The following is a 15,579-nucleotide window of genomic DNA, read 5'->3' as shown; positions in this document are numbered from 1 at the left end:
GCTTTGTCTTTGCAACTACCGGCCATGCGCGGTTTGAGCATGCGCGTGTTTTGAAAAATAAAATGCGTGCAATACAGGGTTTTGGTATTTGCTAACTAGTGATGATCCTACCATTCCTGGTATACTTGCCGTAAAAGTGTGTATAATTCCGGTTATACAATGATTTAACTGACGCTGAATTGAACGGCTTCGATACCTGCGGACTGTTACTGCGGTTTTCCAAGTTCTTGCAATGCAAAGCGTCATGCGCTATACAAGCATGTACGTGCGCAGCTGTTTAACAGTGGATTTTCAGTGACAACTACTGACTCACAGGACTTCAAGGATGCCTACGCATACAACTTGACAGCCACAGAATATTACAGGAGTTTTTAAAGAACTGCGCATACTGACACATTATTAGCGCATGACGCTTTCCATTGCAAGAACTTGGAAAACCGCAGAATACCCGGTATTGCGCGCGTTTTATTATTCAAAACACGCGTATGCTCAAACCGCGCATGGCCGGTTGTTGCAAAGACAATGCAATTTTCTGTATACCCGGTATTGCGCGCGTTTTATTATTCAAAACACGCGCATGCTCAAACCGCGCATGGCCGGTTGTTGCAAAGACAATGCAATTTTCTGTAACAGTACGCAGGTATCGAAGCCGTTCAATTCCGCGTCAGTTAAATCATTGCATAACCGGAATTATACACACTTTTACGGCAAGTATACCAGGAATGGTAGGATCATCACTAGTTAGCAAATACCAAAACCCTGTATTGCACGCATTTTATTATTCAAAACACGCGCATGCTCAAACCGCGCATGGCCGGTAGTTGCAAAGACAATGCAATTTTCTGTATGTTATCTTGTACTGTTACGTGTGTTTTCTTGTACCTTGTACCTGTCCAGTCAGCACGCTATGATTCTCCCAACATTTTAAGCCTGTTACCAGCTGATACACAACACAACAACACCAAGCCCGCCTTAATTACGTAATAAAATTTTTGTTTGACAGTCGCTCAGTATCCCGTAACCTTAAAGGGTGTTAACTTGAGGCGACGATGCCTGCTTGTTCCGTACGGATTAGCGGGCGCCCTTGTATAGCATTTAAATAACTCCAGCACGTGATTGAAAGAGCGGTTAATGGAAATAAGCGGGATACTTAACCCGCTTCTGTAAGAGCCATATCAGAGTGACAGCTTGTCTCCGCTTAAGTCCAGTTCCCTATTGTTGTGGACCCTTCAGTTCGTGGCGTTGTAATGTACGCTCTAGCCGGGGTACAGCACTTTACTTTGGCGTGCGCCCTCTACGGACTACTCCCTCGTATCCACGGATGACCTACTGGGGCAGTTACAGCTGACCAGGTACCTCGAGCCAGTTTCTCGGTCAGGCGACACCTAGTGTTGTTCACTTTACCACATGGCTACTTCCTTGTCATGGTACGTCTCGGCGTCGTCAAGGAAATTCTGGAGTAGTGGCTTACCGCAGCTCATAGACTACGCGTTGGTCTCCTATCCCTGGGAGCTATTTGGTGCAGCGCGTCCCCAGAAGTGCAGCATTACGGATAATGTTCTCACTCAGTTCGTGGATATCAATGTGCAATTCACAGTTATAGTAAACTAGCATTGATACCTGCCCTATGTGCAGGACCATCTCCACATTAAACATTTTAATGCCACGAAGAGGGACTAAGCATTAAACACCAGCACTGCTAATGTAGCTATGTTGGGTACATGGTGATGTCACATTTTTTAAAGAGCATGAGGTTTTCTTATGTCATTAATGATGCAAAACACTAAAGTTTATTGTTTGTGGTTTTGACAGAAATGTAGTTTAATTATTCAGTGCATCTTCCCTACCAGTGACTTCAACGTGCTGTATAGAACCAACGAAACCTTTGAACTAATGCAACAATAATTAATATATTGGGAACCAAGCATAAATATTAGTGTCCTATATTTGCTGTGTAGCATGTATGTCGATAGTGCTTTAAAGTACATGATCCTTATGCAGTACATAATAATTTATAGTGAAGCATGCATGCAAGGCTAGCTAATTAGTTACTGCATGCAAGCTAAGGCAATTGTATACAGTATACTCTACATTACATACAGGTTGTGTACACACGGTACAGTTTCAGTTTCTACATCAGGGGCGGATCCAGAGTTTGGAAAGAGGGGGGGGCACCTTTCTGAAAAACAGTTGAAGACCAAAAAAACTTGCTGAAAACCAGTTGAAGACCAAAAAAAAAAAAAAAAAAAGGTCACGACAATAATAGCTAGTTATCCTTACCAACTATATCACGTCTGTTATGTAAAATAAAATCCTATTTATAGCTTCATAGGTAAGCTACACTGCCTCATGAACATTGTGACTACTTTATTAGAGTAATTGACTGCTCTATTAGAGTATCTCGATCTTGTATGCAATTTCTTGAAGGGGGTGGGGGGGCATTTGCCCCAAATGCCCCATCCTGGATCCGCCATTGTACATTTTGATGTTTACCTTACCGACTGTCACAAAGAGAAATGAACTTGAGCATAATTTAAAGTCAACACAATTTGCAGTTATAGTTACTGCATGGCAAGCAAAAGTTCAGAACTTGTCCTATGCACTTTCAGTTCTGATGTTGCAGTGACACATATACCTCTTGCCATACAAAAACCCAGTTTTGAAACACCTGCAGTGTAATTGACCAATAAGGTAATGTATGAATCTTTAGAGTGAAAGCATGTAAGCAGGATAGTGAAACAGTTGTGCCAGGTCAGATGCAGTTCCTCGGTGTAAACTATGGATCTGCATGGTTCCAGTATTATCATTTTTCAGATGCACAGTAGTATTTGTTCAATCATGCAAGCTGCCTATTACTACAGCAGTATTGAGGTAAGTCTGAACAAACAGTTTTTCATGTCAGTGCACACCTATGTGCTTAAAACAAAGATGTAGATATTCTGGATACTGGTGAAAGAAGCTTTTACCTACTCTAATACAACACACTGGACCAACACACAGATGGACAGATATGTTGGCAATTTGTCTGCCCTGTCCCAAAAGTGCTATAAGAGTCCCTATTATGTGAGGTAATTCAGTGCCAGCGCTGAAAAACTGATCATAAGAGTTTGTAGATGAAGACTTGCATGGAACAGATAGAGCAAAAAGGTGCATCAAAAAGGTCCTAAAAGTGAAAAAAAAAAGTTATGACCTAGGCGGGGATTGAACCCTGGCAGGTTATAATAACTTGGGGTTAAGGGAGGTGCACAAATCGCCACAGTTGTTTATCAGTGGTTTTGACAGGAATGTAGCTCAACTTTTCACTTCAGCTCATGGATATCACGCTGCGTTTCAGGCTCGATGTGTTTCTGTCTGACTGGGTGCAGCATGCCCACCTTAGTTCTGTGGATAGTGTGTTCTGTTTCCAGGGGCATACGCAGGAATTTTGAAAAGGGATTTCCACTATGGCTAAGTGACTGTTTATATTACCTGACTGCCCTATGTGAGTATCTTGATTCTTTCATCAAAATCATAATTCATAACAATGCTACAAATGTTGCTATCATGTTAGAAATTTTTATTTAACTAAGATACAAGTTTAAAAAGCATCCTGTCCCATGATAGATTCAGTTTCTGGAAACCTGAAATTTCAATTTCTTAATGTTTCAAGTAGTGTGTAGAACCCAAAAGAGATTCCTGACACCCCTGGAAACCCCCCTCATTATGCCCCTGGTTTCGGTTCCCTTGTTCCAGAGAGTTGTGAATGGTTGGGGGGGGGGGGGGGGGAGGTTCTCCACCACTTGGTCATTTATACAGATATGTCAGCCGTGGTGGATGATGGGTCCCTGTCTAAGATGTTGGGCCAGTTATGGAAGATAGTGTGTTCCCTGTGTAGCTGTCTCAGTTCATGGATGAAGCTTTCTTATTTCAGTATAGGGTATCACACCTCATGGACAACATGTTCATATCGTGGTAATTTGGTGTGGTGTGCCCATGATTATGTGTTCCTACTTCACATAGCACTCCACTCCAATTTATATTTTGGTATTGGATGCCAGATGGAAAATGTGTTTATTTTGAATATTGAGTGCAGCATGCCCATCCCAGCACATGTCAGGATAATGGATGCCGCATGCTACGCCAGTTCATGGATAAAGTATTCTTAACTACTTGAGGGGTAGCACTTTACTCACACCCTTGGGTTGTAGCACACCCACTTCAGCTCATGGACAATTGGGTTCCTATCCCACAGGTTGCAGCACACCCCTATCAGCTTTACTTGTTATCTCAATTACTGGTGCAGCATGCCTATCTCAGCTCCAATACCAAAACAAAACCAAAAATTCTATCAGGTGCAGTGCACCTATCTCAACTCAAATAGACAATGCTCCATGGGATGCAGCATACCCATCTCAACTCCAGTAGAGACACTTATTTCTCAGCTACTGGGTACAGCGTGCCCATCTTGTAGTGTGTTATTTGGTTGTTGGGTGCAGTACTCCCATCCCAACTTCAATACAATGTGTGTATCTCAGCTATCGTTGGGGGTGCAGCGTGCCCATCTTGAAGCGTGTTATTCGGTTGTTGGGTGCAGTATACCCCTGTGTATCTCAGCTATAGTTGGGTGCAGCGTGCCCATGTACATCTCAATACGATGTCAAGTTCCCAATTTGGCAGTGTGATTGTCTCAGCTCCAAAAACAAATGATTCTATATTAAGTGTGTGTGATCTACACGATTTCAATGAGCCTGGTGGACAATGTGTTTTGATACTGTATAGTCAGGAGCTGGTCTCCCTCACTGACAGGCGGCCCTAAACACTCTTATTGTACTCATCAGTAATACTGTGCAATGTTACTCGCTAAGGCAGCTGTACACGGCGAACACAGCTTGTGATAACTTATTAATATTATTGAACACCATTACAGAATTAAATGGAACAAAATAGTGTGGTGGTGTTCAGTGAGGGTCAGATGACAACACGTGCCATCTAATGCACAAACAAATGCGGAAATCCATAGAACACAGCGAAGTGTCTCAACGTACAAACAGCTCAAGCTATCAAGATTGCCCAGCTACTGTTGTTGATACACCTAGACTAACGTTCAGGCTTTACAAAGTTGCAACTCTAGTTAATGCACTCTAAGCACTGGTCCCGGCGGTGATCAGCACATGACGCGGTTATACGGAGCGTGCCCTAACTAGTCTCGTTATATAGATAACTCTAATTGGTGTGGGCAGCACGTAAAATGGTACGCTTCGAATTTTTCACGATCGGCTTGGCCTTGTGTAACAGTCAGTGCTGTAGTAGCCGTTGTCACTACTGTCAGGTGTGCGTTTTGTCACGTTATCAAAAAGCGTCGAATTGTTCTACACGGTGAGAACTAATCGAAACAACTTTGGGCTGTTCATTGCCCATGCAACTACTGAGGTTCAGTGTTGGGAAAGTTACTTTTTAAAAGTAACTAGTTACATATTACATATTACTTGCAGCTGAACTATTTAGTTACAGTTACATATTACCCATAAAATAAAGTAACTGTAATAATATTACATATTATATTACTTTGTGTCCATAGCCTTAAGCTGTCACGTGTGAAACTACCACCTTATCACGTGACACGATTGCGTTGTTGGACAATGTGCAAGTCTTGATATAAGTAAGTAGCTGGTGAATAAGCCTCACTTAGTAGGCTTCATTACTTCGTTGTGGCTAGGCGCTACTCAGTGGGTTACTAACGAGTTTAGTAACTTTGTTACTTTTAGTAATAATATTATGTAATATTAGATTCGTTACAGTAACTATATTACTTAGGTAACGCGTTAAATTTGCAAGTAAAGTAACTTGAGTTATATTACCTGTTTTTATAGCGTATTTCGTTAAGGTAAGTGCGCCTAATTCCGGACAGTTCCTAACTCCGGACACTTCCAATGTTTGACGTCATGCCTCCAAAACTATCTACAACATTTACTTGAAACTTTAGGCGATTAATGCCTCATATACAATGATGCTGTGATCCTAAATTCATCTTAAAAGTCCTGCTAGTTTTTCTAAACGAGATGATTATTTATTGCAGTGTGTGGCAAAATTATCAAAAATTCTTCGATAATCGCTGCTTATTCCCAAACTCAAAAAGCTATTTGGTTGATTTTAATACAATGCAGAGGGACAACTATGACTTACCACTGTTCCAAGTTTCGTTTGTAAATAATCAGCTAAACACTTGCTATGGATGATTTTGTAAGAGCCAGTCTCATTGAAACTGCATAAATATTTGCGTAAATACACCTAGATTTGAAATACCCATAACTCGGCAACGAAAGGTACTGTTACTCTCAAAATCGAGTATGAGGTGGACAATAGATGCAAGTTTAATGTGGTGGTGTTTAAAATTCGAAATCAACTTCAGAAGTGCTGTATCAGGCGTGATAAAAAGTGTCCGGAGTTAGGAGCATGCGCGAAATTTACACATAGTTGAGTTTTAGAGCGCAGCTCCTCGACAGATGGAGATATTTTGATGAAACTTGCAGGACTGATGCACCATAGGATAGGCTTTATCGCCATACTTTAAGGATTAAGTAATTCGCTTGCATAGCGGAGATAGAGCACCAAAAGCAAAAACTGTCCGGAATTTGGTGCACTTACCTTATATTACTTTGTTACCACAAAAGTAATAATATTACGTAACGCGTTACATAAGTAGCGCGTTACTCCCAACACTGCTGAGGTTATCGGTCCAATCAATTGGCTCCGTTGGAAAACTTCAGAGAGAGTAAAGGAAGGCGTGATATTTCCTGTAACTGTATGCTAAACTAAAGCATCACAGGCTATCATAACAGCTTTTTAGAGTGAGGTGCACTGCTGGAACGGCTGAACAGTGGAACTTTCCAACAGGGGTTTTCCCTAAGGGCCGGGGATCCTCTGGCTCATCCAACCCACTTCAATGCACAGTTGTGAACCTTGTCTTATGGGGAATAGACATATAGCATAATGCGATGTATATGCGTATTCACTGATGTTCATTGATATCAATCAGTCAACATCTCCAAGTGACATGCAACTTTACACAGAAAGTTACCACACTGTACTTTACTCATGGATACAGCGCTACCATATTCCGTTCACATGACTTTTGTGGAATTCAAAAGATACCATAGTGTTCTTGCCAGTGTATGTCCATTTCAGCTGGGGGAACACAACGATGTTCAGTATATAGCCTATATAGACCATTCAGATCTAGACCGCCTTGATTAATAGGAGGTCTGTCTAACATGCAGAGATATATGTATTGATCATGTTGTCCACTCCATGGTGTAATAGCTTCAAATACAGTTATGGCACATCTACCGCAAGTAATAGTCTAAGAAAACCTATATGTATGGGCAACACTAAGATATAATGCCCACCATGCAGAGAAGAAACTGTTAGCTGCAGAGCATGGCTATAGGATTTTTCGCCGCCCACGTGGAGCCGGTAAAGTTAATGGTGTGCTGTATGAGTTAAATTATTAGAATACACTTACAGTTGGCATCGAGCGGGGTTGGCCTCGGGGTTGGCATAGACAGCTAGCAATGGCCACCCCATCACTAAGACCTAACACAGTATCGCTATTTCCTTGAAGATAATCGAATGTGTTAATCTTAAAGACGAAATGTTAAACATGGTACCTTCACACCACTTGTTTTTTCCAAGGTTTTTTCTGTTGCTGGTGGCATGCAACAACTTTCTATAAACGTTTAGTTTCTCTGCTGTCAGATAAGTCGAACCAGTCATACAGTCAAACAATCCGTTGGCTTCGGTGCAGTAAAGAGTAAATACGTATAAGCTCGAGAGCGGCTGGCACGAGACGCTCGTAGACACGCCCCTAATAATAAGTTGTGGAACATTTTGTTTCCGGTTTCGGAAATGTCTAGTAGTATAGCCAGTAAAAAAGCAGACGCATGGAGTGGGAAAAGGCCTGATTTTATAGACCAACTTTATTCACTTGGGCTGAGGGATTTTGTGGACGACAAACATGAATTTTACGTTTGTGTTGGTAAAGGTGGTCATGAAAGCCGCTGGTATCATCATTACATCGTGATCATCAGTACACAGCTCTTCTTCGTGCGAGACAACGGCGAAGAAAGAAAACTTGCCCTAGTTTTCGAGCTCTCTAAAACGACAGATTACTGGGATGATGAGATGGTCACACCTAACGTTAGGGAGCACTCTAGTGGAAAGATTGAGTACAAGATAACAGTGCAAGTTACTTTAAGGTACGTATACGCATTCTCTTTGTTTAGCTGATCACTGTAGCAAGTTGATGTTTTGTTACTCCTAACGGGTGTTTAGGCCACCAATTGTAGATTCCTTGTTTCCTGTCACCAGTAATTGTTAGAGCCGCAATGACACGACCACACAACTGAACTCCCTGTCAGCATAGCTGCCAGTATTAATATTTAGATCACGTGACTATCAAGTGCAATAATAAATTTGCATGGGACGAAGACTAGGTTATTGGATAGGTGGACTCTGATGTGAGTTTCTGATGTTATTTCAGTAGTGCATGGCATCTGCTACTAGCAGTGAATATCTTCAAGTAGCCATTGGTAGACTTGAGATGCACATCAACATGAGCCGCGGTCCCATTCTCAATCTGTTATTAATATGTGAAACGTTTGGAAAATTTGTACTGTTGAAGTTGGTAGAGTCAGGCTAGTAAGTACAGTACTACATAGCTAGCACATGTAACCACAAGCATGGCAAACCCAGCAGCTCTATACGTATTAAAATACCTTTCTGGAAGCACTGCAACACTTCAAATCTAACCTTCTAGAGGTGTGAATCTTAGTAAAATCTTTCAAATTACAACTATATCCTTGAATCTAGTCCTCCCGAATTTAAGAGAAAAAAAAGCACTTTTGAGTTAATGGGCTCCTTTGTATATGACTAGATGAATAAAAAAATTGGAAATTTTAAGATAGGAATAGGGATCGCTGAAAAAGCCGCAAAACAAGAAGGGATCGCTGGGGTGGTAATGTAAACCACAAATCCCTATTTTGACTCTGTCATAAATTTTTAGTTACATGCTCGGTCATTTTAAAGTGAGTCAAAATAAGGATTTGTGGTTTACATTACCACCCCAACAATCCCTTCTTGTTTTGTGGCTTTTTTCAGCAATCCCTATTCCCATTTTAAAATTTCCAATTTTCTATTCATCTAGTTTGTGTACTTTTTATTAATCCAGTAATGGATTATGAAGAAAACTGTTGTGAATAGTGTAATTTTGCATTCTGCATAGTAACACCGTCAACATTTCAGTACACACATGAAACTGATCAAATTGCAATGTGCATACAGACTGAGAGTCTCCTAATATGAGCCGGCGTTGAAACCGGGTCACTACTGCTGATCCGGATGACCCACTGACCCAGATAGCAATCCGGGTCAGACCCGGATTGACCCGGATTAATTAAAGCCAAGGTGTACGATAAGAGCTATGTTTTGAGCTTTCGATTCGTGTTGAGTAAACAGGGCTGATCCAGACTTTTAGAATTGTAACTTCAGCCTAGCTGTACGTTGAAGACCAAAAAAAAAAAAAAAGGTCATCACCTACTAACAATAGCTACCCCTCACCATAGATACCCTCAGTTTCGTGCTACATACTGCACTTACTAATAAATGGGCGTAGCTGAATGTATGTTTGTAACGCGATAAGTGGGCGTGGCTCATGAAAGAGCTACGCGATAGCGTTTATAAGTTTCCACATCGTCAAATGAACAATTTCGTTTCTCATGTGATCCAATCCAGGTCAGACCCGGATGACCGGGAGAAAATGTGACCTGGTTGACCCGGATGACTCGACCCGGTTTCAACGCTGATATGAGCTACAGTTTACATTACTGGTGCCTTTAATAGCTGTCAAATTCAGTACAAGGATTGTTGTTATACACTTGACTGCATTATACTGATATGAGCTACAGTTTACATTACTGGTGCTTTTAATAGCTGTCAAATTCGGTACAAGGATTGTTGTTATACACTTGACTGCATTATACATCAGGGTGAACTCCCTTTAGACTGAAAGAGGGCATATGTAACACCAGTATACAAGAAAGGCCCGTGTACTAATCTATCGAACTATAGACCTATATCGTTGACTAGTATTTGCTGCAAGTTGTTGGAACACATCATCTCCTCAGCAATATCTTCTCACACTATTGACTACAATATCATGTGTACAAATTAACATGGATTTCTTTGATTGTAATGAAGACTGTGGTGAATGGTGTAATTTTGCATTCTGCATAGTGACACCATCAACGTCTCAATACAAACATGAAACTAATCAAATTATGCAATGTGCATATAGACTGAGAGTCTCTTAATATGAGCTATAATTTACACTACTGGTGCCTTTAATAGCTGTCAAATTCAGTGCAAGGATTGTTGTTATATACTTGACTGCATTATTAGAGTATTTATGTGACTGCTCTGTTAGAGTATTCAATCTGGATAACCCGCCCACGTACAATAATCATGGAGCAAAAAAACCACCTTACAACAAAGTCATCAGCCCAGAATAAGCTTCCTGGTCTATACTGAATTTAATAAAGACAGATTCTATTAGCCACAAGCAGCGCACATCAAAAAACCTAACTTTGAGTGTGATCTTGTATGGCTTCTTGAGCGTAATGGTGATTTGGCAAGAAGAAACGGCCCGGTTTGGGCTGTTTCCATCCGGAAACGAAATCAAAAATAGGTTATGGACATGCACAATGATCCATTCAGCAAGCCTTGCTACTTTTTATCCCAGGATTCTCCTTGTAAACTTCTCTATTCCTGTGAAAGAATAATAATTATGCAACCAAGTACTAAAACTAGATGAATAAAAAATTGAAAATTTCAAATGGGGAATAGAGATCGCTGGAAACCACAAATCCCTATTTTGACTCTGTCACGGCAATGTTTTGCTACTTTAGTTAAGTCAAAATAGGGATTTGTGGTTTACATTACTACCCCAACGATCCCTACTTGTTTTGTGGCTTTTTTTCAGCAATCCCTATTCCCCATTTGAAATTTGAAATTTTTTATTTATCTAGTTTATGTACTTTTTTCTAAATCCAGTATGGATTAACTTGTTAGACATCTTGGTATAGCCAACAGAGATTTATCAGAGCAAAAGATAAACCATAACTGAGAGTGACAGATTTTATTATTCTTGTAGCTAGTATGTGTTAAATAGACCTAAATAGACCTACATAACTAAAGACGGAACCCTGACTTGTAAAAAGCACTAAGGCAGATACCACACATGCATGCCTATTTTAGTGCTTTCTTCAAGGTTTAGCTGTATTAAAAAATGAATAATGATGCATCAGTTTTAGGAAATGTTTGAAATGGAAATCTAGGAAACAATTTGGTTAATTTGGCCTTTATACCATTAGCATTAAGGATGCCAGTGTAACGATGACAACCGAGAGCGCCAAGACTATAATTTACGTGCATTTATGTATCATGACAATAGCTATACATAGCTATAACCCACTAACACAGCAATACGATTATTTGAAAATTCATGCTCAAGAGGAAATTTTGTGGTTCTACAGGAAATGGTTATCCAGGAATAACAACTAATGAAGACACACCAAGATGTTATGTATACTGAGCTAAGTAGCTAACTGTCAAGAGACATGGATCCTGACAAGTAAAAGTTCAATAATCTAGATAGTAAGTTGGCTATTAATGCATCAAATGCAAGCTGTGGTCACCAGCTGTAACTTACACAAACCACTGCAGAATGTGGCACCACATGTAATTAGTTCATAAACCACAAGATTCCTTCGCGTAGAGGAAGGTGCTTAGTTCAGGCCTGTAGCGGTAAGATGGAAGCTATGAGTGAACACTCTTATGTCTTTGTAGCCAACTTCGCGCAATGCATAAGATCTAGTGAAGTTTACTCAAGTAATGTCACAGTACGTGTCACAATGACCCACCCATGTATACAATCACGGTAGGAAAACTATCTATAAACAAACCTTTTTGCACAGGATAGGCTTCCTGAATTGTATTAAGCTTTAATATAATGGATAGTAAGCTGAATACGCAAGCAAATCCATCTTCAATACATTTAAGCACATCATTGTATGGCTTCTCGTAAGGAATGGTGGCTGAGCAAGAAGAAAAGGCCCAGTTTGGACTGTTCCTGCTCAAAAACGAAGCCAAATATACCTCACAGACATGCACACTAACTCATTCAACAAGCCTTGCTACTTTTTATCCCAGGATTCTCCTTGTATTTTTCGTTATGCCTGTGAAACAAAATATTATGAATAATAAGAATAATAACTAGATGAATAAAAAATTGGAAATTTTAAAATAGGGATCCGGCGCTGAAAAAAGCCACAAAACAAGAAGGGATCACTGGGATGGTAATGTAAACCACAAATCCCTATTTTGACTCTCTGTCATAAATCTTTACTTACATGCTCTGTCATTTTGAAGTGAGTCAAAATATGGATTTGTGATTTACATTACCACCCCAGCGATCCCTTCTTGTTTTGTGGTTTTTTTCAGCGATCCCTATTCCTATTTTAAAATTTCCAATTTTTTATTTATTATTCATCTAGTTTGTGTACTTTTTATTAATTCAGTAATGGATTATGAAGAAGACTGTTGTGAATAGTATAATTTTACATTCTGCATAGTAATACCGTCAACATTTCAGTACACACATGAAACTGATCAAATTGCAATGTGCATACAGACTGAGAGTCTCCTAATATGAGTTACTGGTGTCTTTAATAGCTGTCAAATTCAGTGCAAGGATTGTTGTTATACACTTGACTGCATTATTAGAGTATTTACATGACTGCTCTATTAGAGTATTTAATCTGGATACCCCGCCCACGTACAATAATCACGGAGCGAAAAAGCCACCTTGAAACAAAGTCATCAGCCCAGATTAAGCTTCCTGGCCTATACTGAGTTTAATAAAGACAGAGTCTATTAGCCACAAGCAGTGCACACCAAAAAGCCTAACTTTGAACGTGATCTTGTATGGCTTCTTGAGCGTAATGATGTTTTACCAAGAAGAAACGGCCCAGTTTGGGCTGTTTCCATCCGGAAACGAAATCAAAAATAGGATTCCACATTTTAAGTCTAGCCCCTAGGAGGGGGATGATAGCTAGGCCTGGTTCAGTTGGGGACAGGTAAATTGGCAGCTACATCAGTAGCACTCAACATGAGCTACGTCAGTTGTACTCAAACCCAAGTTACATCAGTAGCACTCAATATGTCATTAACACCCAGACATGAGTATCCATTGGATGTTTAAGCTTTACTGCTTGTAGGCATCAAATTCAATACCATGATTCTCACAATTTAAAGTGCAATCTCACATCTCCATGGTTGGATAATCACTGATTGTAATTGCATACTAATACATCCCTTATGTATATGTGCCAATCAATTCCTCTAGAATTGTATTACTGTGCAGCTTTTCTACCTGCACACACTGTGTTGGCCATGCACTGCTTGTACATGCCCATTAGTAGGTTGTCTCATTGGTGATTGTACTTGGTTATATTTGCCCCGGGCCTAGATAAATAAATAAATAATGAATAAATAAATAATTAATTATTAATTAATGTTTGAGAAAACTACGAGGCCTAGAGACATAAACTAACCAGGGATCGATTTGCCTGTGAACAAAGGCACAAACGTATAATCGTTGTGCCCGTTCGTGCTGATGACTTGACCATACATGTAATTCTATATAATGCCCAGTACCACACCCTTGCTTAATTACAGATTGCGCATAGGAGAAGATAGATTAGCAAATGTCCGTGGAGTGACTGCAGGAGAGCCAGAGGCCACTTTACACATAAACAAGAAGATTACAAGTAAGTTTTTATGTTTGTAATGTCTCAAGTCTCCATGCCAGCTGCCAGTCACATATAATATGTAATTAACAATAGAGATATTCCATCCCCATAACAACCATTTTCTGTCGGTCATATTGTTGTGCAGATTTGTCAAATTTGTACACACGGGGTCTACGGAGAAGGTTGAAATTAGGTACTGCGTGCATTCCGAATACAACAAACAGAAAAAACCATTGTGGATGGACATCGTGTAAGGTTAGTACTAACATATATAACAGAGAGGCTAACCTGTAAAGCGGATCAAAAAGTCCCCATACAATGTGCACAACAATATGGCCGACATACGGTATAATAATCGAGGAATTACAGTGCCCATTTTTGTTACTATGGAGATGGAATATCTCTATACAAGAAAACATTAAAACACATGCCACACTCTTTACAATACAGTTACATATAAAATACAAGTAAACAATCTTGTCTTGTGCAGCTGGCATGGCAAACTTCCTTTGTGTTGGTGTCAGGCAATTCAATACATGCTTAATCTTTTTTGCCTTCACCTGGCCTAGGTTCTGGCTGGCTTGGCTGTCTTCCTTTATCTGGTTCATCTGGCTTGCATACTCCTACAGTATTGTGTAGCTATCTCCTGCAAGTTGTGTATGCATAATTATAGTGTGTCACTCGTCACTGTGCCATTGCTACACCACTGATGAACCTTATTTAGCTCTAGTTGATGTTGATACTCTACTGTATATGGCTAATAATTTTTATCCAGTGGCAGATGCAGGGGGATTGCAATGGTTTCAGCTGAAACCCCCAAAAAACTTCATACTTTAGCATTTGAAATCACAATTAAAGTGTGGAATCTGAAACCCCCTCTGAAAATTTCTAGATCCGCCACTGTTATCTGTTGATGTTGCCTATAATGTATTGCTGCATACAATACTGCAATAATGTATAGTTCTTTCCTGTATGTTTTGTATACATGATTACATATGCTGTGTACACATCACTGTGCCATTACCACACCAATGATGTACTGGCACTTAGCTACTGGTGGCCTTTAGTTACGATGCCACTATTGTGTTGTATCTGTCACTACTGTGACATATTGAGTTGATTTGGGGATCAAGCCTTCACCACCTAATAGCCTCACCAGGGGGCTGTCATGTTGGTGTAAGTACTTGGTTGTATGTGACGCGGTCCTAGTAACATATGAATAATAAGAATAATAATATGAACAAATGGGCATATTTCAGTTTTGTCTGAAATACACATACTGTTTCCTTTTCACTTGATACTTACTAGTGGACCTATACTCATTGCAAAGAACCACCAGAGGGTTGTTTTGAGTTGAAGGATGCTTTTCAAGGTGGTTTTTAGGTGTGCGTTCTATTAGGATTTTTGCAAAAAACATGAGCGATCCCTATTATGAACCCACTATTGTGGTTTATGATATTAAATAGATTTTAAATAATTGCCACCTGCCCACATGGTATTTTTTTGTCTGACTAGGACGGGAAACAAGGAATTTACAATTGTTGGCCTTAATCATACGTACAGTATGGTAGTATTGTATATTTGGGATCATGCAGTTTTGGGCTTTCTTGCCCCAAAATGTTACCCTAAAACTAGCCTCAAATTTCTTTAAGAAAGGATGATGCCAGAGTTTATGTTTTCAACTGAACTAGTGCCCCAGGTATCAATTACTGACTCAAAGGTTAAGTGACTATTT

General features: G+C 39.9%; 1 protein-coding gene across 1 annotated transcript in view; it reads left to right on the top strand.

Annotated features, from left to right (window-relative positions):
• The first annotated feature begins 7,849 nt into the window (after window positions 1-7,849).
• The window catches only part of LOC136254949 (uncharacterized), a 32,319-nt gene continuing 24,589 nt past the window's right edge, over window positions 7,850-15,579 (top strand). The window contains exon 1 of the mRNA XM_066047666.1: window positions 7,850-8,234. Within this exon, the coding sequence (XP_065903738.1) occupies window positions 7,885-8,234 (350 nt within the window). The 5' untranslated portion in view covers window positions 7,850-7,884. The remainder of the gene's footprint in view (window positions 8,235-15,579) is intronic.

This window comes from Dysidea avara, chromosome 5, assembly GCF_963678975.1.
Source record: "Dysidea avara chromosome 5, odDysAvar1.4, whole genome shotgun sequence".
NCBI classification, from domain to species: domain Eukaryota; kingdom Metazoa; phylum Porifera; class Demospongiae; order Dictyoceratida; family Dysideidae; genus Dysidea; species Dysidea avara.
Note: the sequence above shows the minus strand (reverse complement) of the source record. Positions and strands in the feature narration are given on the sequence as shown.